Source organism: Lepidochelys kempii, chromosome 3 (assembly GCF_965140285.1).
Source record: "Lepidochelys kempii isolate rLepKem1 chromosome 3, rLepKem1.hap1, whole genome shotgun sequence".
Taxonomy (NCBI): domain Eukaryota; kingdom Metazoa; phylum Chordata; order Testudines; family Cheloniidae; genus Lepidochelys; species Lepidochelys kempii.
The window spans coordinates 32,368,903-32,393,062 of NC_136382.1; the positions used below are offsets into that span (position 1 = coordinate 32,368,903).

Sequence of the window (24,160 nt, forward strand, 5' to 3'; positions counted from 1 at the left end):
ATAAAATCAGAGGTGCACTGGGGATCTTTTCTACCAGATTTGAACCCTGAATTTTTATGACTGAGTAATGAATATCTTAGTGGGAAACGAATATCTTAATGGAAAGTTGTGATGTGCAACTTAACATCCTTAAGTGTAAGGATGCTAGTATGTTTAGGTGTAATTATATTTGTATGGGTCAAAGTGTATGGCGTCATCTTAATTCAGAGGTCAAGAGTTCACCATTAAGAATTTGTAAGTTTAAATCTAAGTATAGGATGGCATTTTAATGAGGCGCTTTGGCCATCGTTTAGGAGGGTGAAAAATTTCCCTTGACTAAACATTTTAATTTAAAATTGCAGCACTTGGCGTTTCGCTGCCTATTTCTTCAGCTTGTTGAATTGTTTACAGTTCCTTATTCTAATTATATTATACCCTTGAATATAGATTATTGTCCACAATGAATCAAGTCTTGTGAAGCCTGGGGAAAAACATTATAACATGGCAAAAAATCAGCCAAATGAAGAGAAGGATGCTTGGGAGGTGAAGACACTGCTGGAGGTAAAGCTGTGTTTCTCAAACAAAATGTCCCATCTAAAAAGAAAATACAAGAATTACTTATTTGCCAACCAAGATCAGTCTCTGATTGCAAATGAAACTGCTTTTCTTCCTCTTCACAATGTGTAGTTATCACAAGAATACAAAACTAGGATATTTCTACCCAGGCTCACGGCAAGAGGCTTCATTAAAAAAAGTATCTACTTCCAGAATACAATTATTAAGTGCAAAACAAATAGAAATGATCGTATGGTTATTGAGATAGGAAGGCAGCCCTGTGATTAAAGCACTGGCATGAGACCCAGGAGGCCTGGGTTAATTCCTGGCTCTGCCACAGACTCCCTGCATGACCTGGCTCAAGACATTTGATCTTTGTGTCTCATTTTCTTACCTGTAAAATTGGGCTAACAATACTTTCCTATCTCACAACAAAGGAAAACTGATATTTGCGAAGTGCTCAGATACTAATTTAATGTGTGGCTATATAGTTGAACTTGGTTCTTTCATACATGTTGAAATTCTCCATGCTATTTCATCTTCTAAGTTGCCATCCAGTTGACCAGATTTACCAAATGTCTTAGCCTTTCTGGATAGCATACAGGTTTTATTTGTTTTAGTAAAGTTAAAATGTGTAATATTTGGAGTTCCCCCAGAATGCACTAGTCATCTTGTAAAAGTATAAAGACATGTCCCCTTCCCAGAAGATCACACAACTTTATTGACATGACTCCATCAGAAGGGGGTTATAAATGGGAAAGACGGGAGGTAGAGCAGGGCTAGCAGTAAGATTATGAAGCTACTTGTTAGGCATGTGCATTGTTGACTCATTCACATCCCTCTTAAAACCTGCTTCTGCAATGATGCTTACAAGGTTCTTCTAGGGGAAGAAAGAGAATCAACAGAAAACACCAACCATCGAGAAGTGGACATGCCTTACTGAGGATCCATGTGATCTTATCCTCAGCTATCTGTTGTCCTCGTTGGTAGTGCCATTTCAACACAAGATTGTGCACTCCTCCCCGTACTTGTTCTTCTGAAGTATAATCTAGCATGTTTTGGGACGCCAGAAAAATGATTCAATAAATTGCTGAAACACAAGTGAAAGTGTGCCCTGGGTCACCACCTACATTGAACAGAGAAGCTAAGGAGAACGTTGGAGTATGGATTCAGCTCTGCTCCTTTTCAGCAGCATGAATGGGAGCAGCAAATTCCTACTGTCATTAAAGGCATTCTGTAGTGAAATCTTGTAATGCTGGCTGTTACCAAGCATTTGCTGTTTTGAAAGATGGGCCTTATAATAGTTTTTTCTTTCCTTGAGATGTTGCTGATGAATGAGAATCTTAACACTGTAGATTATACTCTGGCAGGAGGTGATATTTAAAACTAGGCCAGACTAAGTGCTAGAATATATGAAGGGACTGTCCTACTCTGATCTGGGGATGGAGCAGATTTCTTCATTTAGTGTAATAGAAACTGGAGCTGGAAAATACCTGGCTTGTTAAATGATTTTTTCATCTTTGAATTTCTTCACCGTACATATTACAGATTTTTCTAACACTTGCTTTTTTTCCTTTTAGCAATTTAGCTTTGATATAGCTGAGAAAGCAGCTCACGTGTGCCTTGCTCATCTCTTTACATACCAAGATTTCGATATGGGAACACTTGGACTAGCTTATGTTGGATCTCCCAGGCCTAACACCCATGGTGGCATTTGCCCAAAGGGTAAGATTCCCCCCCCCACACACACACACTGTCTGACCTCTATTTGTAGGTTGAATATCTGTTCTTTGTTACGAAAATCGTAGAAGGATTGAAGGGGGCACAGTGTGTGTCACTTAAATATTCCCTAGTGACTGAGTTAGGAATGGAACTGAAGGCTGCGTCCTAGGCTGCATACAAAAGAGGAATAGGATAGGGTAAAACAATTTGGTTTCTTGAATTCATAGGTTGAGTGAAAGCCATCATGGTCCCATTTGGAGCAGCAAAAATCTTCATGTGCTGCTCTGGAAAGATGCAGCTCTGAACAGGTGTGGCCTGCCAAGTTGGGCAATGGGAGGGGGAATCCAACATCTATCTCTTAAGTACTTATATGGTCCTCATTACTTGAGTATCTGAACGCCTCGCAGTCTTTAATGCATGCATTTATTTAAGTTCTGACTGCAGATTCCCCACTGCAAAAATTGGGGAAAGGGGACTCATTTATAAGCCTGTGAGTGCTGTAATGTTATAGTCCTTTATTTACAAGGTCAAAGAAAAAGACTGGGGAGAATCTTCAGTTTTCCTAAACATGGTTTTCTCTTTAAAAAAACAAACAAACAAAAGTCTGTAGAAAGCCCGGTTACTTTTCTTGTGCTATATGAGGAATTTCACTTTCTTTCATCTTCCTTTCTATAGCTTATTATAGTCAAGTTGCCAAAAAAAACATCTATTTGAACAGCGGCTTAACCAGCACAAAGAACTATGGCAAAACTATCCTCACAAAGGTACTGTAAGGTGAATGTGGATATACAGAACATATTTGTTAAACATGTACTTTGCTGTTAGTCTTCAGTGCGAAAACTACTGTGAGATGAATGGCTCTTAGATGCCTCTCTGAAAAGAACCGTTCGCTCTCAGTCCAGGTCCCTACAGACAGGTATCTGTGGTGCAAAAAATGCCATCGTAATTGTCATCCTTGTTGACAGAGAAAGCCAGGACTGAATGGCTCTGGAGATGGAGCTAATCAGACACACTGGTGGAGCAGTGAGAAGGAAACATTCTGCCTCTGATTGTGCTGACCTCTTCTATTGATAAATAAGACTATATGTCTCCAAAGATGAGAGCACTAAATTTGTACCAAATGTGTGCTTAGAACCACCCCCAAAATCAGAATAACCCTGAAGACTGAACTAATAGATTGGCAGTGGAATAAAGTTGAACTGCTGATTGTTGTAAGAAAAACTATGCATCTCTGGCCTTTTATACTTCTGCAACAGTGGTCTCCAACCTTTTTATGCCCAAAATCACTTTTTGAATTTAAGGGCAACCCAGGATCTACCCCGCCCCTTCCCTGAGGCCCCTCTCCTTCCCCGAAGTCCCACCCCACTCACTCCATTTCCCTCCCCCACCCTCACTCACTTTCACTTGGCTGGGGCAGGGGGTTAGGGCTCAGAAGGGGGTACAGGCACTGGGCTGGGGCTGAGGGGTTCGGAGTGTGGGAGGGGGCTCCAGGCTGAGCCTGGGACAGGGGATGAGGGTGCAGGAGGGGGTGAGGAGTGTAAGCTCTGGGAGGGAGTTTGGGTGCAGAAGGGGGCTCCAGGCTGGGGCAGTGTTGGGGTGCAGAAGGAGGTACGGGATGCTGGCTCTGGGAGCGGGGGTCAGCTTTGGGGCAGGGGGTACATGGTGCAGGAGGAGGTATGGGGTGCTGGCTTTGAGGGGGGTCAGGGATGGTGTTTGGTGTGCAGGAGGGGTTATGGGGTATAGGAGGGGTTATGGGGTGTGGGCTCCTGCCAGGTGGCACTTACCTCGAGTGGCTCCCGGTTGGTGGTGCAACAGGGCTAAGTCAGATTGCCTGCCTGCCCCGGCCCCATGCCTCTCCCAGAAGGCTCTGCGCGCTGCCCCTCTCTGTAGGCACTGCCCTCATAGCTCCCACTGGCCACAGTTCCTTGTTCCTGGCCAATGGGAGCTGGGGGGGCGGTGCTTGCAGGCAGGAGCTGCGTGCAGACTGCCCCCTGAAGTGGCCTACTGACTGGTTCTGGGAGCGGCGTGGGGCCAGGCAGGCAGGGAGCCTACCTCAGTGGCAGCCTCGCTACACCACCACAGATCGTGATTGACTGGAAGAGTCTCCAGGATCGACCACTGTTCTACAACGTGCTTCGTTTTGTGGCTTGAGCATCCCAAATCTATTTTTACCTGCTGGGCTACACAATGCAGGCGTATCACCAGACTTGAGTTGGATCCTAAATCCAAGTCCCCTGTCTTGTTTTTGCTCTTCAGAAAATGGATGGGTACAGAATAGCTTCAAACTGCACTGGCATATGGGCCAATCATGCAAACAACTGAGTTTGGTGGCATTACATGAAGGAATAACTATTTGTAGAACTGGGCTGTTTAGTTGTTAGCCTTACCCTTAATGTAAGCTGTCTGGGCTTTTTTCAGTCTTACATCTTTTGTTCATCATCTGTTTGGTGGTAAATATTGAGAGGCTCGGATGCAGAATTCATCAAATTTTGAAAGCATTAGGAGTTTGTCGGGGTGCTGGAACAATTTTTATAGTAGGGGTGCTGATGATGGAAACCATGTAGCTGGTGTTTGTTATTACAGTGCTACTTCAAGCCAAGGGGTGTGGCAGAACCCCCAACACCCCTAGTTCCAGCACCACCAGTCTCAGTATTATAATGTGTATAGTAATGGCTAAACTTTTGCATTTGGGTAAAAATATTTTCTTATGTTGACTTTAATACTGCTTAGTTAAACCCTGATTTTAAAGGATGTTTATAATTGGTATCAGAATTACTCTGGGCTGAAACTTGACAGATGCTCTCGAGAAGAATTAAACTTCTAAGAGGTTAAAAAGAAAAGTAGTCATGGAACCTCTAACTTAGAGGAGTGCTTTAATAGGGCTTTAGCTGTCACTACTGTCTAGCGCATTAGCCTTTCGCCTCTGAATTAGAGTTCTGTCTTTGTTACAAGTGAAATTGAGTTTGGCCTCTTCCTATCTCAGTCACCAAACCACCAGACTGGTTGGCACAGTTCATGCAGATGAGTCCAGGGCTTGGCACAGCAGGACATTACAGATCAGCGTTATGTGGAGCATCTTGCACGGTGTCTGCTCAGACTATCCCTTGCTTCCAAGAGCACTAAAACTCGCACAGTAAATACCACCAAGCACACAAATGGTCTCTAAGGAGTGCTCAGATCTTTCACTCCATATGTGCTGTAATGCATAGGCATGTGTGCCAGGGTTCCAGCTCCAGTTTGGCTTGTCATTGCACTGTTCAAAACTTCCTATGTCTGTGGAGTAGCACAAGTTAAGGCTATTCGGCCAAACTTCTCTCTCCTGCCCACTTGCTAGCTTCCCCTTCCCTGGCGTGCTGTGTCCAGCCCATCTTCCCTGCACTTAGCTATTGTTTCTTTGTTGGTATCCTTGTCAGTCTGAGTTTCTGACTTGCCCTGCTGGTCAAGTGAGGGGAGGTCACATCGGAAGCACAGGCTGGGGGGAGGGAGGCGGAAAGGGAGGGTTTCCAGTAGCAGGTTTGGAGACTTATATTGAGTGAGTCCTGCCTTGCTTCTTGGCTTTTGGAAATCCACCCTATGTTAGGGCTGTGGATTAATTGCAGTTAACTTACGTGATTAACTGAAAAAAAGTAATCACAATTAAAAAAAATTAATCACAATTTTAATCACACTGTTAAACAAGAGAATACCAATTGAAATGTATTAAATATTTTTGGATGTTTTTCTTCATTTTCAAATATATGGATTTCAATTACAACACAGAATACAAAGAGTGCAGTGGGCACTTTATATTATTTTTTATTACCAATATTTGCACTGTAAAAATGATGAATAAAAGAAATAGCATTTTTCAATTCATGTCATACGAGTACTGTAATTCAGTCTCTATCATGAAAGTGCAACTCACAAATGTAGGTTTTTTTGTTACGTAACTGCACTAAAAAAAATAACAGCAACCCAATGTAAAACTTGAGCCTACAAGTCCACCCAGTCCTACTCTTGTTCAGCCAATCACTCAGACAAACAAGTCTGTTTATATTTTACAGGAGATAATGCTGCCCCACTTCTTATTTACATCATCACCTGAAAGTGAGAACAGGCATTTGCATGGCACTCTTATAGCAGCATTGCAGGGTATTTACGTGCCAGGTATGCTAAACATTAATATGCCCCTTCATGCTTCAGCCACCATTCCAGCTGACACCCGTTAAAAAAATAATGCATTAACTAAATTTGTGACTGAACTCCTTGGGGGAGAATTGTATGTCTCCTGCTCTGTTTTACCCGCATTCTGCCATATATTTCATTTTACACCAGTCTCGAATGACGACCTAGCACATGTTGTTCATTTCAAGAACACTTTCACTGCACATTTGACAAAATGCAAAGACGGTACCAATGTGAGATTTCTAAAGATAACTACAGCACTCGACCCAAGGTTTAAGAGTCTGAAGTGCCTTCCAAAGTCTGAGAGGGACGAGGTGTGGACAATGTTTTCAGAAGTCTTAAAAGAGCAAGACTCTGATACGGAAACTACAGAACCCAAACCATCAAAAAAGAGAACTGACCACCAGCCGATGGCATTTGACTCAGATGATAAAAATGAATTGGTGTCAGTCTGCACTGCTTTGGATCATTATCTAGCGGAACCCGTCATCAGCATGTCCTCTGGAATGGTGGTTGAAGCATGAAGGGACATGAGAATCTTTAGCGCATCTTGTGATGCTAGCTACTGCACTGCCATGTGAATGCCTGTTTTCACTTTCAGGTTACATTGTAAACAAGAAGCGGGCAGCATTATCTCCTGTAAATGTAAACAAATTTGTTCAGTCAATCTGAGCAATTGGCTGAACAAGAGGTAGGACTGAGTGGACTTATAGGCTCTAAAGTTTTACATTGTTTTATTTTGGATGCAGTTTTTTATATACATAATTCTACATTTGTAAATTCAACTTTAATGATAAAGAGATTGCACTATAGTACTTGTAATGGGAAATTGAAAAATATTATTTCTTTTGTTTTTTACAATGCAAATATTTGTAATAAAAAGAAATATAAAGTGATCACTGTACACTTTCTATTCTGTGTTGTAATTGAAATCAATATATTTGAAAATGTAGAAAATATCCAAAAATATTTAAATGGTATTCTATTATTGTTTAACAGCGCAGTTAATTGGGATTAATTATTTTAATCGCTTGACAGCCCTACCCTATATTATTTCTAGGCTTTTTTCTAGCACCAAACCAGTCGAATGTGAGTTTAGTTAATTAAGGCTCTTAACGGCTGCTGTCTGTTCAATAAAAATAAGGCAAATTTCCAGGGGAATTAAATGAAAATGTGACATGCGTAATTTTTGTGGCATGAGTTTTCTTTAGAAAACATTTTGTTAATCTTAGACTTAAATGACTTCACCGTGTCAAATGTTGAGCTCTTATATGCCCTTGTGTCATAAATACAAAGGGAAGGGTAAACCTCTTTAAAATCCCTCCTGGCCAGAGGAAAAATCCTCTCACCTGTAAAGGGTTAAGAAGCTAAAGGTAACCTTGCTGGCACCTGACCAAAATGACCAATGAGGAGACAAGATACTTTCAAAAGCTGGGAGGAGGGAGAGAAACAAAGGGTCTGTCTATATGCTGCTTTTGTCGGGGATAGACCAGGAATGGAGTCTTAGAACTTTTAGTAAGTAATCTAGCTAGGTATGGTGTTAGATTATGATTTCTTTAAATGGCTGAGAAAAGAATTGTGCTGAATAGAATAACTATTTCTGTCTGTGTATCTTTTTTGTAACTTAAGGTTTTGCCTAGAGGGATTCTCTGTGTTTTGAATCTAATTACCCTGTAAGGTATCTACCATCCTGATTTTACAGAGGGGATTTCTTTACTTCTATTTACTCCTATTTCTATTAAAAGTCTTCTTGTAAGAAAACTGAATGCTTTTTCATTGTTCTCAGATCCAAGGGTTTGGGTCTGTGGTCACCTATGCAAATTGGTGAGGCTTTTCATCCAACATTTCCCAGGAAAAGGGGGGGTGCAAGTGTTGGGAGGATTGTTCATTGTTCTTAAGATCCAAGGGTCTGGGTCTGTAGTCACCTAGGCAAATTGGTGAGGCTTTTTACCAAACCTTGTCCAGGAAGTGGGGTGCAAGGTTTTGGGAAGTATTTGGGGGGAAAGACATTTCCAAACAGCTCTTCCCCAGTAACCAGTATTTGTTTGGTGGTGGTAGCGGCCAATCGAAGGACAAAGGGTGGAATATTTTGTACCTTGGGGAAGTTTTGACCTAAGCTGGTAAAGATAAGCTTAGGAGGTTTTTCATGCAGGTCCCCACATCTGTACCCTAGCGTTCAGAGTAGGGGAGGAACCTTGACACCTTGCAACATCTGAACCCTGCTCTAGCAGTTGCCTCTAAAGAGTTTGGCAATTTTACAGGCCCTGACTTCAGTTTAGCACTTACGTTTAACCAAAGAACTGTTTCCTAATTAAGGGTATCTCTAAAGATCTAATGATTTGGAATTACTTAGACCCCCACTGCATGTTGATATTGACTTTAGATGTGTTTTTTTGGTATCGAACAAGGAAGCAGACTTGGTTACTACTCATGAACTGGGACACAACTTTGGAGCAGAGCATGATCCTGACAGTCTGCCGGAATGTGCCCCCACTGAAGACCAAGGAGGGAAATATGTTATGTATCCAATTGCTGTGAGTGGCGATCATGAAAACAATAAGGTAAATTTACTTTAACTTCCACTATCCCACCACAGACACCAGTACAATCAACAAAGACTGACCCAGAGCCTTCCACCCCAAAAGCACAAGTGTCTGCTTAGCTAAAGTGCACTGTATTTAATAGGTGGTTAATTGCTGGAACAGCCACTAGAGGGAGACATACTCATTAACTATTATTAGTCCCAGTGTTAAATAAGTTCCTCCCAAATCCCTGAGATCTACAGGCATTCAAGCCGTACTAGGGTGATATTTTTGTAACAGACTGTGGCTACCTACACTTACTGATATCGCTGTTGTCAGAAGGAATCCAATTTGGATCTTTAGCACCAGAACACAGGCTTCTAAATAGTAAGCGGTTCACTGCCGTCATGTCTCTCTCTAGTGGTTAGCCCAATCACTACGTTAATACATACTCATCTCCATTCATCTTATAAACGTCATAACACCCTTGAGGACTTGGTATTATCCCTATTTTACAGATGGAGAAACTGAGATATCAAGTGAATGATTAGCCTAAGGTTACTAGCAGCTCTGCAGAAGCTTACAACCAGGATCAGAAAAGTCTATCCCCATTTTTGCAACTTCATGACTATTTCTTGTGATGTATTGCTCCACCTGAACCCCCAATGCTGGCAGAAGGGTTGGGTTTGGGTTTGGCACCCCTCCCAAGAGTTGGTCATGCAGCGCTGTGCATATGTGTTCAGATATGTGTTAATAACAATGCAACAAAGCAGTTTTTCAACACAAGCTACTATTTTCTGTGTTACGTTTTCCCAAGATATCACAGTGACATTGTAAATGGAATAAATGTTTCTTAAAACATCAGAATTGGGGGTTAGGTGGGTGGTGGTGTCAGTCTTGGATGTATTCTGGTGAATGATGCATTCCTTCTCAGTGCTGCACTTTCCGCTCATGATTCTTTAGATGTTCTCAAGCTGCAGTAAACAATCCATCTGTAAGACCATTCAGAGCAAGGCCCAGGAATGTTTCAAAGAGCGCAACAACCAAGTATGTGGGAACTCGAGAGTGGATGAAGGTGAAGAATGCGATCCTGGCCTTTTGCACAGGCATGCTGATCCCTGCTGCTCTGCTGACTGTAAACTGAAACAAAATGCCAGGTGCAGGTAAGAGATGTTAAAGCCACAGCCTTGGTTGGGAGGGGAAGGGAATATGGGGCTGGGTCAAAAACTTGTTTGCAGTGCAGCAAAATGCACTCTTCTGGACCCTGGCTTCAGTACTTTGAGATTTTCTCTACTGAGCACATGAGCCTTGGGAAAGTTAAGGACTCCAGGAGAGAGCTTTGGTGCACGCCATTACTTGATAGTCTTGGTGTTAGTTCATGCAGTAGTGTTGAGACTACTTAGTTCCATTGCTTTGCTAGGAACTGCACATCAATGCAGTGTAATGGTAAATTCTATACCAAAAAAAAGAAGTCAATTGCAGCACTCAAAAGTCAGAAAGTGCCAGTATTAAGGTTCCCTGTGCAACCTTAACACTGCCCCTTCTGCATGTGCATTGCAAGGCAGTCTAAATCCATGGTCATATGTTATCCAGGACCCTAGCAACACCTAGTGTGCAAGCTGGACAGTGACTGTGGTAACTGAGGTCTGTCTTTACTGTCCAATCTGCACACAGAGTCCAGATCTGCTCCCATTTATACTGGAGGAATTGTGCTTTAGTCATTTTTGGTTTTGGATGAGACATGAATGTTTAGTCCTTTCCTAGCATGGAGTTACGAATGTGGATTTGTAAACATTTGCATTGCAGTAGTGCTTAGGGTGCCTTGTATTACATGCTGTACACACACCGTAAGAAATGGTCCTTGTCCTGAAAAGCATAGTCCAACTAGACAAGACTGACAAAGGGTGGGAAGGGAAACAGGCACAGAGAGATGTGAAGGGACTTGACCAGGGTCACCCAGCAAGTCAGTGGCAGGGGCAGGAAAAGAACCCATATGTCCTGAGTCTGTCCAATGCCTTGTCGAGGGGCCCACTCTCCCTCTCCATGTGTAATATAGTACATGTGCTTATGTAACCCATTCTTCAGCACACTTCAGAAAATGGGGGACAAGTATATCTGATAGGCAGAGCTCTAATAGGAGAAGTATATGTGCTTCCATGGGTTTGCCACGCTCTTAATGTTTTCAGTCATTTATTTCTTGAGTAGCTTAATATTCATCCTCTCCCTCCACTCTTCTCACAGTGATCGGAACAGCCCCTGTTGTAAAGGTTGCCAGTTTGAAAGCGCTCAGAAGAAATGCCAGGAAGCCATAAATGCTACTTGCAAAGGAGAGTCCTATTGCACTGGTATGCCATTGTTACATTTCCCTTACATGTGCAACTGAATGCTGCAGAGTCAGGGTCCATTTTACTAGCTTTTGCTACCTTTTATGCAACTTGTATGTTCACTTTTAAACTTCAATTAAAATTAAAAAAGAAAAGAAAAGAAAAAAGTGTCATTGTGAGGCATGAAGTGTGCTCCTGAATCTTGCTATGGCAGGGTGACTTTGCTTTAACCTTTGCTTCTCCACTAGCTGCTCACTTCCCTTTTCTGCCTCTTCCAGCATCTGATAGCAACTCTGCTTCAAGATGAGGAATCAGCCCAGACAGTCGCCTTTCCTGGCTGAAGGCTGGCTAATCCTGACAAGGCTGCCCACCATTTTGTGCATTTTGTCTAATTAAGAATTATCGCAGTATCTGAATGCTGTGAGACAGTTCTTTCATTCCCCTTCCCCCTATGGTCCCCTTCCTTCTAGACATCTGCCAGATGTACTGCTGCTCCTCAGGGTGCTTGGCAGCAGCCCACTGAGGGTGACCAGAGTCTCGCTCCAAGAATCGGCTATTGGGAGTCACAATATAATGAGCATCTGTGGCTCAGTCTCCTCTCCAGCACAAGGAGAATGATGTGTGCCTTTACCAACCCTGTGTGTAGTAATGCAGTCATCCTTTCTAAATGCCTGTGCCTGTAGGGAACAGCAGTGATTGTCCGCCCCCTGGGAATGCGCCAGATGACACAGTCTGCGTGGATTTGGGCAAGTGCAAAGATGGAGAATGTGTTCCATTCTGCATGAGGGAGAAGAGCCTGCAATCGTGTGCCTGTAACGGTGAGCAAAACGGGATTGCCAGCTTCCCCAAGCGACATCTCTTGTTAAGGCCCCACTGATCACAGTTAGCACAGCTCTCCTCTAGGTTACAGGTTATCAATGGATGCGTCCTTGGACCCCAGATCAGGATTTCAGACAAACAAACACACACCTCAAAAAGTCACAGGCTGAAGTTTTTGTCTTTCAGCCCTTGATTTCGTTTCCTGTTTGGGGAGGGGCTGAGGAAGCTGCTCTGACATCTGTGCTGGAGCCATCAGAGCAGCAAACAGACAGGGTTATAGATAAAGCTGATACGCTGGGGCTCTCTGGGCGGTAGAAATGTCTACACTTCCTCTCGGCCTCAGCAAGGCAGGCTGGGGAAGGAAAGTCTGACAGGCAGCTGGGAGGCTGCTTCTCCAACTGCACTGAGAACAGAATTGCCAGTGCAGATCCAGCCGAGGGCTGTAGCAGAAGCCATATCCTGTGCCAGCTACACCAGTTGCCTACACAGAAAGAGCACTTGAGGAAAGTAACTAAGGGTATGTCTACACTGCAGTAAATGACCCCATGGCCCAGCAGTGGCTGGCCCAGGTCAGCTGACATGGGCTCGGTTGCGGGGCTATAAAATTACAGTATAGACATTCAGGCTAGGGCTGGAGTCTGAGCTCCCGTGAGAGGGGTGGGGTCTCAGATTCTGGGCTCCAGCCCAAGACTGGACATCTACACTGCTGTTTTAAACCCTGCAACCTGAATCTTGTGAGTTGACCTGGGCTCTGAGAATCAATGCTGCGGGGATTTTTTGCAGTGTAGACATGCCCAGTGATCCATCAAAGGCCTTTAATGTGATGTAGCAGTTGGAAACCAGAAGGAAAGGTAGCACCATGTGACCAGCCAGCTCTTCCCAGCCCATCAGCAACTGCCACATGTGCCTCTGTTCTAGACAAAGGGGCTAGTGACAGGAGGAATTCCCTCATGCATGTGTCTGTTATAGACTCTTAGAAATACATTTCCCCCCCACACACCCACGCCCACTTTCCTCTCCCTCTTTCCAGGCTCTGTACAATCCAGGGGCAAAGATCAAAGAATCACTGTAGCTCAGACCCCTGCACCTCTTCCCTCATTGTTCAGGCTGTGGCTGCTCTTCCTATCTCCAGATGCCTGCTCAGAAGTTTGACAAGACCAGTAGGAAGCTTTTAAAATGTCATTTGCACATCGATGTGAACCAGGGCTCAGATGCCTTTGAAACCCTTCACCTGCCCTTGACAGCTGAAGGCTGCAGTAATTTAACTTCCAGAGCTGAACAGAAAAAGGCTAGAGCTTCCTGTGTTTCCCCCACTCTGCTGCATGGAGCATCTTGCCAAGCTTCAGGCTATGTGTATTCTGAGCAGCTCAAGAAGCTTCTTTGTGTGGCTAGAGACTACACAATCCTCCATTGCACACACTGTTTGTTGGGAAGAGGCATGGTCAGCAAGGGGACCAGGAATCAATCCCCTCCGTGCTCAGAAATTCTTGTTATGGATTGAAAATAACCACAAGAGTCAGGGGGAAAATAGTTTGCTGCTTTTATTTTAGAAACGGACAATTCCTGCAAGGTTTGCTGCCGGGACGAGTATGGCAAGTGCAGTCCGTATGTTGATGCTACCCAGCAGTTCCTGTACTTAAGGAAAGGAAAGCCCTGCACTGTGGGATTCTGTGACATGAATGTGAGTGTTCCTGGGAGCCAGATGCCCCACGCGTTCTATTTACGGAATAGGCTTTCTAACTAAAACACCAGGAGCCTTTCCCCTTCATATAACCAGTTTCCTCTTGCTTGTTCAGACATTAGAGTAGCCCTAGACCCGTTCTGCTGAACAGCCCTTTCGCCACTGAAATGAAATCTCATTTTTTCAGGGGCAGTGGAGGGGGAAATCCCTTGTACAGGGCACCATGCATCTCCATAAATGCCCTTCTTACTCGTACTGGATTGACTTTCTCTTGTGCACTGCTCTGATGTAATGGTGCCACTGACAGTGTAACACTACCAAAAGCCAGCCCTGGTTTTTCCCTAAGCATTGCATGTTGTGGGATTGATTCTGCAGATGTTGCACAAACTCCCCAGTGACATCCGTGAAAGCAGTCCCTGTGCAAGGGGTTTCTGCATTCTTGGACCCTGCCATATAGACGGGTAACACTGGAGTTTTGATTTTTATTTATTTATTTTTTAATTCGAAGCCCATTTTAATGACCCTTGTATTTCAAGAGCAGAGCTTCTTTATCAGTGGAGCTGATGAGATAAGATTCACCATGCCTGTGGTTTGAATAGAAAGAAAATAAGTGACTTTGTGAGTGAGCTCTGTGTGTAGAGGGGATCAGGGTTGGTAACACAGAAAAACTATGGAAAGCGAAGAAACCAACATAGGAGTAACGGTCAGGAGTAATATACAACACCTGAAGGGGCCCCAGGGAATCCCATTTAAAGTTTGTGAAGCAGTCGTTCAAAAAGTTAGTCATTGGACTTCTGGAGTACTTTTATTTGTTTTGTTTTTTTCAATATTTTGAAACAATATTTTTTGCTTAAGCTCCTGATCTGAAAAAAAACCCCAAAAAACAAAGCTGAGTGCCCTCATTTCCCGAGGGCATTAGGAAAGCTGGGTGCTCAGCATCAGGTCCCCCTTTTTTTTGTTTTGTTTTTGTTTTCTAAATAGTTTCACAAACATGCCCTAGCTTTTCCTCAAAAGACCAACAACATGAGTATTTCATTCCCCTCTAAGGATGGCAATGGCTTGATGCTTCAGTGGAGGGGATTGATAAACAGATGAGCAAACGATGAATTTGTCACCACCCATTTCCTCTCCCAAGTCAGTTGCAACAACAGAATAGCCCAAGACCTAACTTGCTGCTGAACAGTGAAATCTTCCTATACATATGTAGTAGCTGTTTTCGGAGAGGAAATGGGTGGAGATGCATATGATACAAAGATCTGAGTATATAAATACTACATATTGTTCTAGAATTCAAGGGGTAACGTTTTCCAAGGAGACTTAGGTGCCTAAGCTCCTTAGACCCATTGACTTTCAGTGAGAATTAGGCTGTCTAGTGCCAAAGTCACTTTTGAAAATTTAACCCTCCTAGGCCTCCTAAGCTTTGTACAGGCACTAACAAACCTCAATCAAATATTGCTCTGCTTTAATGGATTTAAGTTACAATTAGATTCTAAGAGCTCTTTTTAGACAAGCAAATCAAAACAGAGACTTTCCTCAGAGCAGTCACTGTAGCTAGTCAGAAATGGACCACGGTCATTGAAAAATGGTGTAAATACATGTCCATAAACTATGCAAAATACATTTTGACTGTGTAGTTGTTTCATATTACATCCTTTCCATGCCCTGCAACCAGGATGGTTAAGGCTTAAGTAATATAAGGTCATTCTTTGAAATAAATGTTTGCTTTTGCAGGGCAAATGTGAGAAGCAAGTGCAGGATGTGATTGAACGATTTTGGGATTTCATCGATCAGCTTAGCATCAATACTTTTGGTAAGTTAAGTAATCCGACTGTTTTTTTTTTAATTTACTGAGGCACCTACATTCCCAGTTACTTCTACCCTGAAGGCACTGTGCAAAGAATCAGATTGGCGGCTGACTGTTCTTACTGTGTGCAGGCCAGGTAGGGACTCATGGATGGCTTGACCTCCCACAAATCACTGTTCATATCTCGGAAGGTGGGACTGGGTAGAAGTTGTCTTTCTAATGTAACTTAGTGCATTGTGTTAGAACTGAAAATATTGATGTCACCTTCTAAATCTTTAAAGCTACAGTTAGTATTCTTGCATTTCCTGCTCTATTGTTATTATTTGCTAGGCACTTTCCAAGCATTTAAGAAGGCTGGTTCTGCTCCAAGAAGCCTTGAATTTAAAGACCAATCAGTAGACAGAAGTCAGAGGAAAAGGAGTAACAATAGGTGACTTGCTTATAGGCAGCACAGTTAAATGGATCTTTAAAGAGGGATTTCAAGGCAGACATGCGGAATTTTCAGTTAATAAATATCACAGTACAAAGTAATGCACTGCAAGGTGGGGGTAATACTGAATCCACACACTCCTCAGGTGGTTGAATGTATGTTGTTACTAATCTTGCACCTTGCAACACAAAGCATGGAGTTATGTCCTGGTATAACAGCTCTCCTCACTGTGTTGTAACCATATCAAAAGATATCAATTACAGGATTCTGTAATGATAGGGTAACAGACAGTGTAAATTCAAGGTAAATGCCATATTATCTGCAGGGTAATTAAATGGCTTTCAGTCTTCTGGACTAAAGTCTTATGAGATCTAAAAACTGCACAGTTTTCCAGATGATAATATTAAAACTACTTGGTAACTTCAAACAGAAGTATTGTGTGTCTCTTGATATTTGGGAGTAGGCATGTGAATTGTTGTTTGCTCCATGAGGTCAGAGTTGTGAATTGGCATGAGGGGGGCTCACAGTAATGAAAGATTTGCCTTGGAGAACTAAGCGCACCTGGATCCCAGCCTGCTAATGTGAAATATTGTGCAACATCTAGTACTAAAGAGTTAAAGGAGGCAGAGAAAAGGATTTGTGACTTTAAGCATCTTTGAGATTTAAGTTTCTGAACAGATATTTTATATGGGCCCAGTCCTTTAGTAGGGTTAGTCACGAGTAAAGATGGCAGAATCAGGACCTATATTTATGTACATAAGCAGGGTTTGTATGTTGTCTTTGGCATATAACTAATTGGTTTGGACTTGTTTACAGGGAAATTCCTTGCAGACAATATAGTGGGCTCCGTACTTGTGTTTTCCTTGCTATTTTGGATTCCTCTCAGTATTCTTGTCCATTTTGTGGTGAGTAAACCTACTTTAAGGTGACTGAACAGTTTGATCATATTGTAGACGGAACTTATTCGTACATGTAATGGCAAAGATACAGGGGGTAAGTTTTTAGCAGATAAGAGCCCATGAAGGTAAAACTGTTACTATTTGGGACTTAATATCCCATGAACTTCTGTAGGGCCCTTTGTAATGAACCCTAATGTTACCAAAACACTTCCTATTAACATTAGAAGATTGCATCAGTGGATAAACGTTAATTTGGGGTTGTTTATTTTGGCTAGCTAGTGCTGCTTAGAATTACATAATAGATGATGATGATCCTCACTTGAGTGCTGGCACTGTGCTTGGAGTCAGGCTCTATCCTCAGGAGAGAAGCGGAAGTTGCCTGTTGTAGCAAACAGAATAATTTAACCCTGAGTCTGTCAGATCACATCAGGTGTGGCAAAGTCTGCCCTCAGTTGCCAAAACAACGGTTTCCTAAGAATCCTTTAGCTTACATTAGAGAGCAGAACCGCTGAAAGTCAGCCCACTCTGGGAGAAATAACTTGGCCGTCAGCAGGGAATTAATTAAACAACCCCCAGAAATGGGCATTTGCACTTATTATGAGGAAGCAGCAGTGAATACTGTAGAAGTATACGTTCTGCTGCAAGCCTTTCTAGTATTTCAGATACATTTTCAGGTTTAATTGACCACTCGAGGAACCAACAAAAATCAGTTGCTTAAACAGTACTGGGAACTCAACTCGGTCGTGTTGGGGAGGATGATGATGATGATGATGATGCTATTTGTATTCTTGTGGTGCCTAAGAGCCCTACTCATGGATACTTTGACACAGTCTCTCCAGGTGGGAGGTTCTCTAATAAGGATGGTTTCTTGTACAGGAGTCACTGCATCTGTTAATTGCAAAGGAGCCTCTCTCTACTACTTTTTCTCTTCCCTGCTGAGGTAATATTGGCTATCTAGGGAAGGGGAATCAGCTGGCTGCAGTTCAAGGCTGGGAGTTCAATGGGCTGTGAGGGGAAAAGAATGTATCTTCATCTGGTCCGCAAACAATATAGGACTGACTGTTCGGTTTGTTTCCTTTATAGGACAAGAAATTGGATAAGCAGTATGAAGAGAACACAAAATCTCTATTTTGTCCCAGTGTAAGTTTGCTGCTTTCAAGGAGCAGTAATTGTTTTAACTGTATGTTAGCAGCTTTGAAATCTAATGTTTATTAGAAAGAATGATCTTGATAGACATTTGTGGAATAATCCTCAAAGAAATGAAAGCCAGCCATGGTGTCTTCTGCACAGAAACTCTGCCAGATGAAACAGAAGTTGGGTGTTTTGTGGTTGAGTTTTTTCTTCTAGAGGGAATGTTAGTTTTGCTTAAATGAAATATTGTGGCTTTTGCTTTTTGCATCTGTGAATGGTTACGTCTTTAACTCGCTGAAGATGCACTTGCTCCCGAGCACTGGCCAGAGCATCTTATGCAGGAAGCTGCTTTGTTCTGCAAAGCTGTGTGTCCTGTGACAAGTGTCTGCATTCAAGTTCCTGTCTGGGTGTGTGCTCAGCAAGTTTCAACCACTGAACACTTGTCCCTAGGCCAAGTGATGCAAATAAAACTGAGTTTCCAGAGGCAGAAGTATTAATCTGATGACTTCAGCAGTAGCAGAAAAGTCTCTACCTAGTGAATTAGTTATTCCTTGCAAAGTGGCCTTTTAGTAACAGAATATCCTTTTAGCAGCTGGATATTCCAGCTGAAACTGTAGATTCTCACACTGTGATCCTTGGGCTGCTTCCAGTTGGTCACTGGAATTTCTGTCACAGGGCTGAAGGATCTGTCACTTTTCAGGCAGTGACACTTCCTGCTAGATCATACTGTGGTGAAGCAGGCCATATAAGTAACTATATAGTTGTAGCCCATTCCAAGACTCTTTCATTTTTATTTCAGTGTAATTAAATGTACATGTCCAGTGCTTTGGGCGTATGTACAATCTTCATTAATAAAATGAACAGACAACCTGATCTGTTAACATTAGAACCCTCCCAGATGCAACAAAAACCCTCCTCACCACTTATTTAACCTGCAGAAGAGGCCTTGAAGAATGATCCTGAGGGTGAATAAATGTGAGATCTTGTAAACCAGTGGGGGAAGCATATGGCAGAATCAAGGACTCCGTATTGAGGAATCCCTGCCTCCAGCCCCACTCATACGTAAACCAAGGTGCTATTAGCTTGAACATCTCAACTGCCAAAGTATCATATAGTGAAAGCGGCAGGTCTCAGACAACGTGGCCAAAATCGTCTCATCTTTGTACCTTAACCTCTTTCTGGAGACACTTTGGAAGCTGGTACAATGGCATAGCAGAGGTGTAATGTGCCCCCTGCAAGAAACACTGCCTAACAAGTGATACATTCTGCAGCAGCTGCCATTGGAGTGGTCTTAACTTGCAGCCCCAGTAGCACACACATTGTGACCTTGCACTCTCAAGACTGCAAGGGCACGATCTTCTGTCTAAACCAAAGTAAATCAAAAGCACTCATGGCCGGTGCGTAGGGTACTGGACAAGGTCTCGGATATCTGGGTTCTCTTCCTGACTCTACTGCTGATCTGCAGTGTGACCTTGGGCAAATCTCTTCACCTCTCTGTGCCCCCTCCCTCTTTATTAACCATTGGAACAGTTTACCAGGGGTTGTGATAGCGTCTCCGTAACTGGAAATCTTTAAATTAGGATTGCATATTTTTTCTAAAAGATATGCTGCTGTTCCTGCTACAGCTATTGGACTTGAAGCAGGATTTAATTCAGGGAGGTCCTGTGGCCTGTGTTATGCAGGAGGTCAATCTAGATAATCATAATGGTTCATTCTGGCCTTCAAAATCTATAAATCTACAGCCACGGCTCGCCCCTGGACACACCAGAACAGTTAAGATACAAAGATAACCCCCTAGATTGTAAACTTGACTAACAAAAGGTGGGGCATATTCTATCAACCGAGGGCATTTGGCATCACTTCTGTCAGTCTTTGTAGTAGCATCAATTGGCTCCAGTGAAATAGGCATAAACTGCATATTGGAGAGACACCAGCTCACACCACTGCCCTGAACTGCCTCACATTGAACAGGAGTGGCAGCAGACTAGAACCTGCACAAACCACGACACCCTAGCTGTAAGGATGTTTAACTTAGCCAGGCTTCTAAAAGTCAGTGCCAGCACATAATAATTCATACATACGAGAATGATCAGCTGAACTAGACAAAAGGCCAGCTGTTTGGGTTTAGACTTGACAAGTGTAAGGTCACATCAGAATGTCTTGCCTTGAACTTTAAAGCTTCTCTTCTTTCTGGAAGGCTCCCCAAAGCCATCAGGTGACAACTTTTATTTATGAATTACTGTAACTTTCTCCTCCCCAAGTAGCCAAACCCCAAAAGGAATGTGGTGTTTGGTCTACTCTCCTTGTGAAAGGACAGCGAACAAAAGTTGAATTCCAAATTAGAAAAAAAATCCCCCCCCCCCACCTGACTGAGCTGTTGTGTCTTGCAGAATGTTGAGATGCTCAGCAGTATGGACTCAGCGTCTGTTCGAATTGTCAAGCCCTTTCCAACCGCGCAGTCGACAAGCCGACACCAGCCCCTGCAGCCCACCACAGCAGTGCCCGTAGTAGCTGCAGCACCAAAACTGGACCACCAAAGGATGGACACTATTCAGGAGGACCCAAGTACTGACTCTCATGTTGATGAAGATTGTTTTGAGAAGGACCCTTTCCCAAATAGCAGTTCAGCTGCTAAATCTTTTGAGGATCTTACAGATCATCCTGTCACTAGGAGTGAGAAAGCATCATCTTTTAAACTACAGCGCCAAAATCGAGTGGACAGCAAAGAAACCGAATGCTAGCATCTCGCTGCCTTCCAACCTCATGACTGTGTGCAAAATAAATGTTCATCGATTTGATCTAAAACCATTTTGTTTATATAAATACAGATAGATAGATAGAGATATATTTTGTGATGGGATGGGAGACTGGGGCAATAAGGAAGTGACCTACTGCAGATGCTGGTCATGTGTATGACCTTCCTTAGCTTGTTAGACAATTACATCTTTTTAAAACAAAGAAAAACATCCAGACTAAAACTAGCTTGTTTTGAAGCTTTTGGATTTGGTTTTTCTAGTTTCTTAACCTTTACTATTTCCTTCAACCTGTGGTGTAAAGTGGTACATCCTGCTGAATATTAGGTTGTGTATATTAGCATTTTTATAACTCAACTTTTTGTAGTTGGAACAACACAGATAGACAAAATCATGGGTTTGGGTGTTTTTAAAAAAACAAACTGTAGTGAGTTTTCTGCATAGACTAGAGCATGTAGCAGTTTAGGTATCCTAAACAGTATAAAATGATTTTATTTGCAAACAAAGATCAGAGCAGTGAGATAGGTACAAATTGTATTTTAAACAGTCTGATAAATACAATGAAGTGATACGCGTTGAGAGTTACTCTGGGTTTCAGTTCTAAAACTTCCTTTAAAATCAATGGAAGCCACACCGTATAGTTCATTGAAAATGGTCCCCGATGCTGAGATCTGAATTTAATCGCACAATTATTTTTTTCCCTACATTTTATAACCCACATTGCTGAAAAATAGCTTTTGTATAAGTCTTCCCATTCTGAATGAAGCATTTCTTGAAAGAACACCTTATAATTACAGACCTCTGCCTGGGGGAGTGGAAAGAAAAGAACAGCTGCTTATGTTGAAAGGACACTCAGTTTAGATTTTGACCTAATTAGTTTAGGTTTTGACCTTTACAATGGCTGTTTCAGTCTGAAGTGGTTTCTGTGATTCAACTTTTTTATATACATAACACTGTTGCCAAGAAATTTTAAAAAGAAAAGCCACTCATAGGACCAACGTATAATTTATGAGCTCTTGCTAGAGTAGCAGTTTGTGTGAAAAATACTACTCTGAGTTGCACAGATACCGATGAATAACAATGATTAATTTCAGCTCATTTCTAAATACTGATAAAAATCAAGGTTTGCCAAATATGAAAGGACAAAATTAATAAGGAAACCTTTTTAATTGTACGGTTTCCAAGAGGGTATTGTAGTAGTGTAATATAGAAAGCCTATAACTTAATGGAGTGGTGCCCCTTTAAGTTGATAAGCTTATTTCCAAAGGCAGAGATGTGAATAGTGTAATCTGTTTGCTATGAATGTTACATGAAAGCTATTTTCGTATGTATTAACAGATGGACTGTCACAGTAGAATCATAGGGCAACTATTTACTGCTTGGGTCCTATAGAAAGATCTTCGCTCTTCATCTATCTTACCCCATAATCATATCATAATGTAACTTTAATTTATATAAACTTTGTTTAGAATGGTTTTGCAGCTGTTTTAAATGTCCACTGGAAAGCAGATGTGTTCATCAGCCAGGAAAGCTTAACTATGGAAAACTTGTATTTTTAATATTTGATGGCAGTTAACCAAACCTGTGACAAAAGAATTGTGTGTTTCCCAGGATACTTGTTACACTAATACTTGAACTTGTGCCTTATGGTATTCAAATCTAACTAATCATTATTTTAGTTACACTGGTTTTTGGATTTGATTTGTGTAGCCATAAAATTTGTTTGAGTTAAATTTAACTTTCAGTACAACGGAATAATAAAAGCTTTTTATAGGATGATGACTGTTTCATTGAAACTAAGACTTGCCAGTTCTCACAGATAGGATTTTTACCTAAGACACTAGTCTCCTCGATCAAAATCTTTAGTAAGCAGCAAAATGTCATGCTCCAATCTTGATACACTTTGCTCCATTCCTTCAGCACAAAACCAGTGATCGTTCTTATTTTTGAGTATGTTTCTTACTACCTTCACTTGTGCGTGAAAAATTCCATAACTTCTGCAACTAATGCATTTGTGCTTATAAATAGCAGCAGGACTGAATCCCTGTGCATGTAGAAACTGAAGAAGTTTTTTTTGTTTATTTTTAAATACTAATAGCAATGATGACAAACCCAAGGCTTGTTTAGGCCTCAGGTGTCTTCCAGATAGCAATCAGTTGCATTCTAGCCAAGCCCCTTTTGACCCAAAGGGAACAATAATTGAGGTATCTGATCTGAGTTGATAATGGAATGGATCTCTCAATTTTGCTGTGATTTTGGGGTTGTTGCTTGAATTCTAGAGACACATAAGCAAATAGAATATTTTCACCCTTGACTACGCAAATTAAAGCAGCTCATTTCCAGCAAGGAACTAGCTAGTTTGAGTAAGGGTTCTTGAGTGGGCATTTGTTCCTGTTTATCTAAACCCTCTAAGTCAGAGGTTCTCAAACTGTGGTCGGTGGACCACCACTGCTCCGTGAGCGCCATTCAAGTGGACCACAGATAGTTCCTTCTAAGGTGCGCGCCTGGTCAGCTGCATGAGAGAATGAAGGGCCTCCCACCTAATTAGTGGAGCCACACAAGCATGGCTCAACTAATTAGGTGCCTGGACCCTGGAGAAGATGCATGTGTAAGGTGAGGTAGCCTTGCAGGGGAATAGGGGGTAGGTAGGAGGGGGCAGTGGGGTGAGAAGAGGGGGTGGGAGGAATTGGGATGTGCAGGGCTGCAGTGGCCAGAGAAAGAGGCAACTTTTCCCAGCTCCAAGGCTGCAGCTGCCGGGGAGAGATGGTCCCGCTTCGCAGCCCCAGCTCGGGGGCTACCGCGGTGGGGGAGAGAGGGCACGTCCATCGCATTAGAGAGGTAAGACGACTGATATTAACATAGGAGTTGTGTGCTTTTATTTGTAGAATTTATCTATTTATTGTTTTTTTTAATGTAGCGCTTTTATCCCAAGCGCTTTACAATAGTTAGCTAACGGTACAAACACCATTTGGAAAGATCATTAAGTGATCCGCTGAGACCCTCAGCAATTTTCAAGTGGTCCGCAAAAAAAAAAGTGAGAACCACTGCTCTATGCACTTCCAAGAGCAAGTCTTTCACCCCCGTTTTGTGTCTGCCATACCTCAGGGTGCATGACTGAAGGAATTACATTCTGACTAGGACAGGCTGGGCTACTTCTGGAGGATGCAGAGCTGACCATTCATTCAGTGATTACTGGTGGTTTTGAAATCCCTTCATTAGGATGTGGAATCACCTTAAGCCAGGAGTTCCTGGGCTGTGGCCCAAAAATGGGGTGTGACACAGTCCTGGGTGGTCTGCCATGGGCAGAGCTGAGGAGAGGGTATGGGGGAGGGGTTTGCCACTCCAAACTATGTTGGCAGACTGGCAGCCAGCAATGG

General features: G+C 42.5%; 1 protein-coding gene across 1 annotated transcript in view; it reads left to right on the top strand.

Annotated features, from left to right (window-relative positions):
• Positions 1 to 21,273, top strand: part of ADAM17 (ADAM metallopeptidase domain 17) — a 61,814-nt gene extending 40,541 nt beyond the window's left edge. Inside the window, exons 8-19 of the mRNA XM_073336049.2 lie at positions 427 to 540; positions 2,115 to 2,259; positions 2,932 to 3,020; positions 8,829 to 8,981; positions 9,906 to 10,105; positions 11,184 to 11,287; positions 11,950 to 12,084; positions 13,636 to 13,766; positions 15,498 to 15,576; positions 16,817 to 16,905; positions 17,983 to 18,039; positions 20,421 to 21,273. Coding sequence (XP_073192150.1) covers positions 427 to 540; positions 2,115 to 2,259; positions 2,932 to 3,020; positions 8,829 to 8,981; positions 9,906 to 10,105; positions 11,184 to 11,287; positions 11,950 to 12,084; positions 13,636 to 13,766; positions 15,498 to 15,576; positions 16,817 to 16,905; positions 17,983 to 18,039; positions 20,421 to 20,771 — 1,647 coding nt within the window. The 3' untranslated portion in view covers positions 20,772 to 21,273. The remainder of the gene's footprint in view (positions 1 to 426; positions 541 to 2,114; positions 2,260 to 2,931; positions 3,021 to 8,828; positions 8,982 to 9,905; positions 10,106 to 11,183; positions 11,288 to 11,949; positions 12,085 to 13,635; positions 13,767 to 15,497; positions 15,577 to 16,816; positions 16,906 to 17,982; positions 18,040 to 20,420) is intronic.
• Positions 21,274 to 24,160: the final 2,887 nt, after the last annotated feature.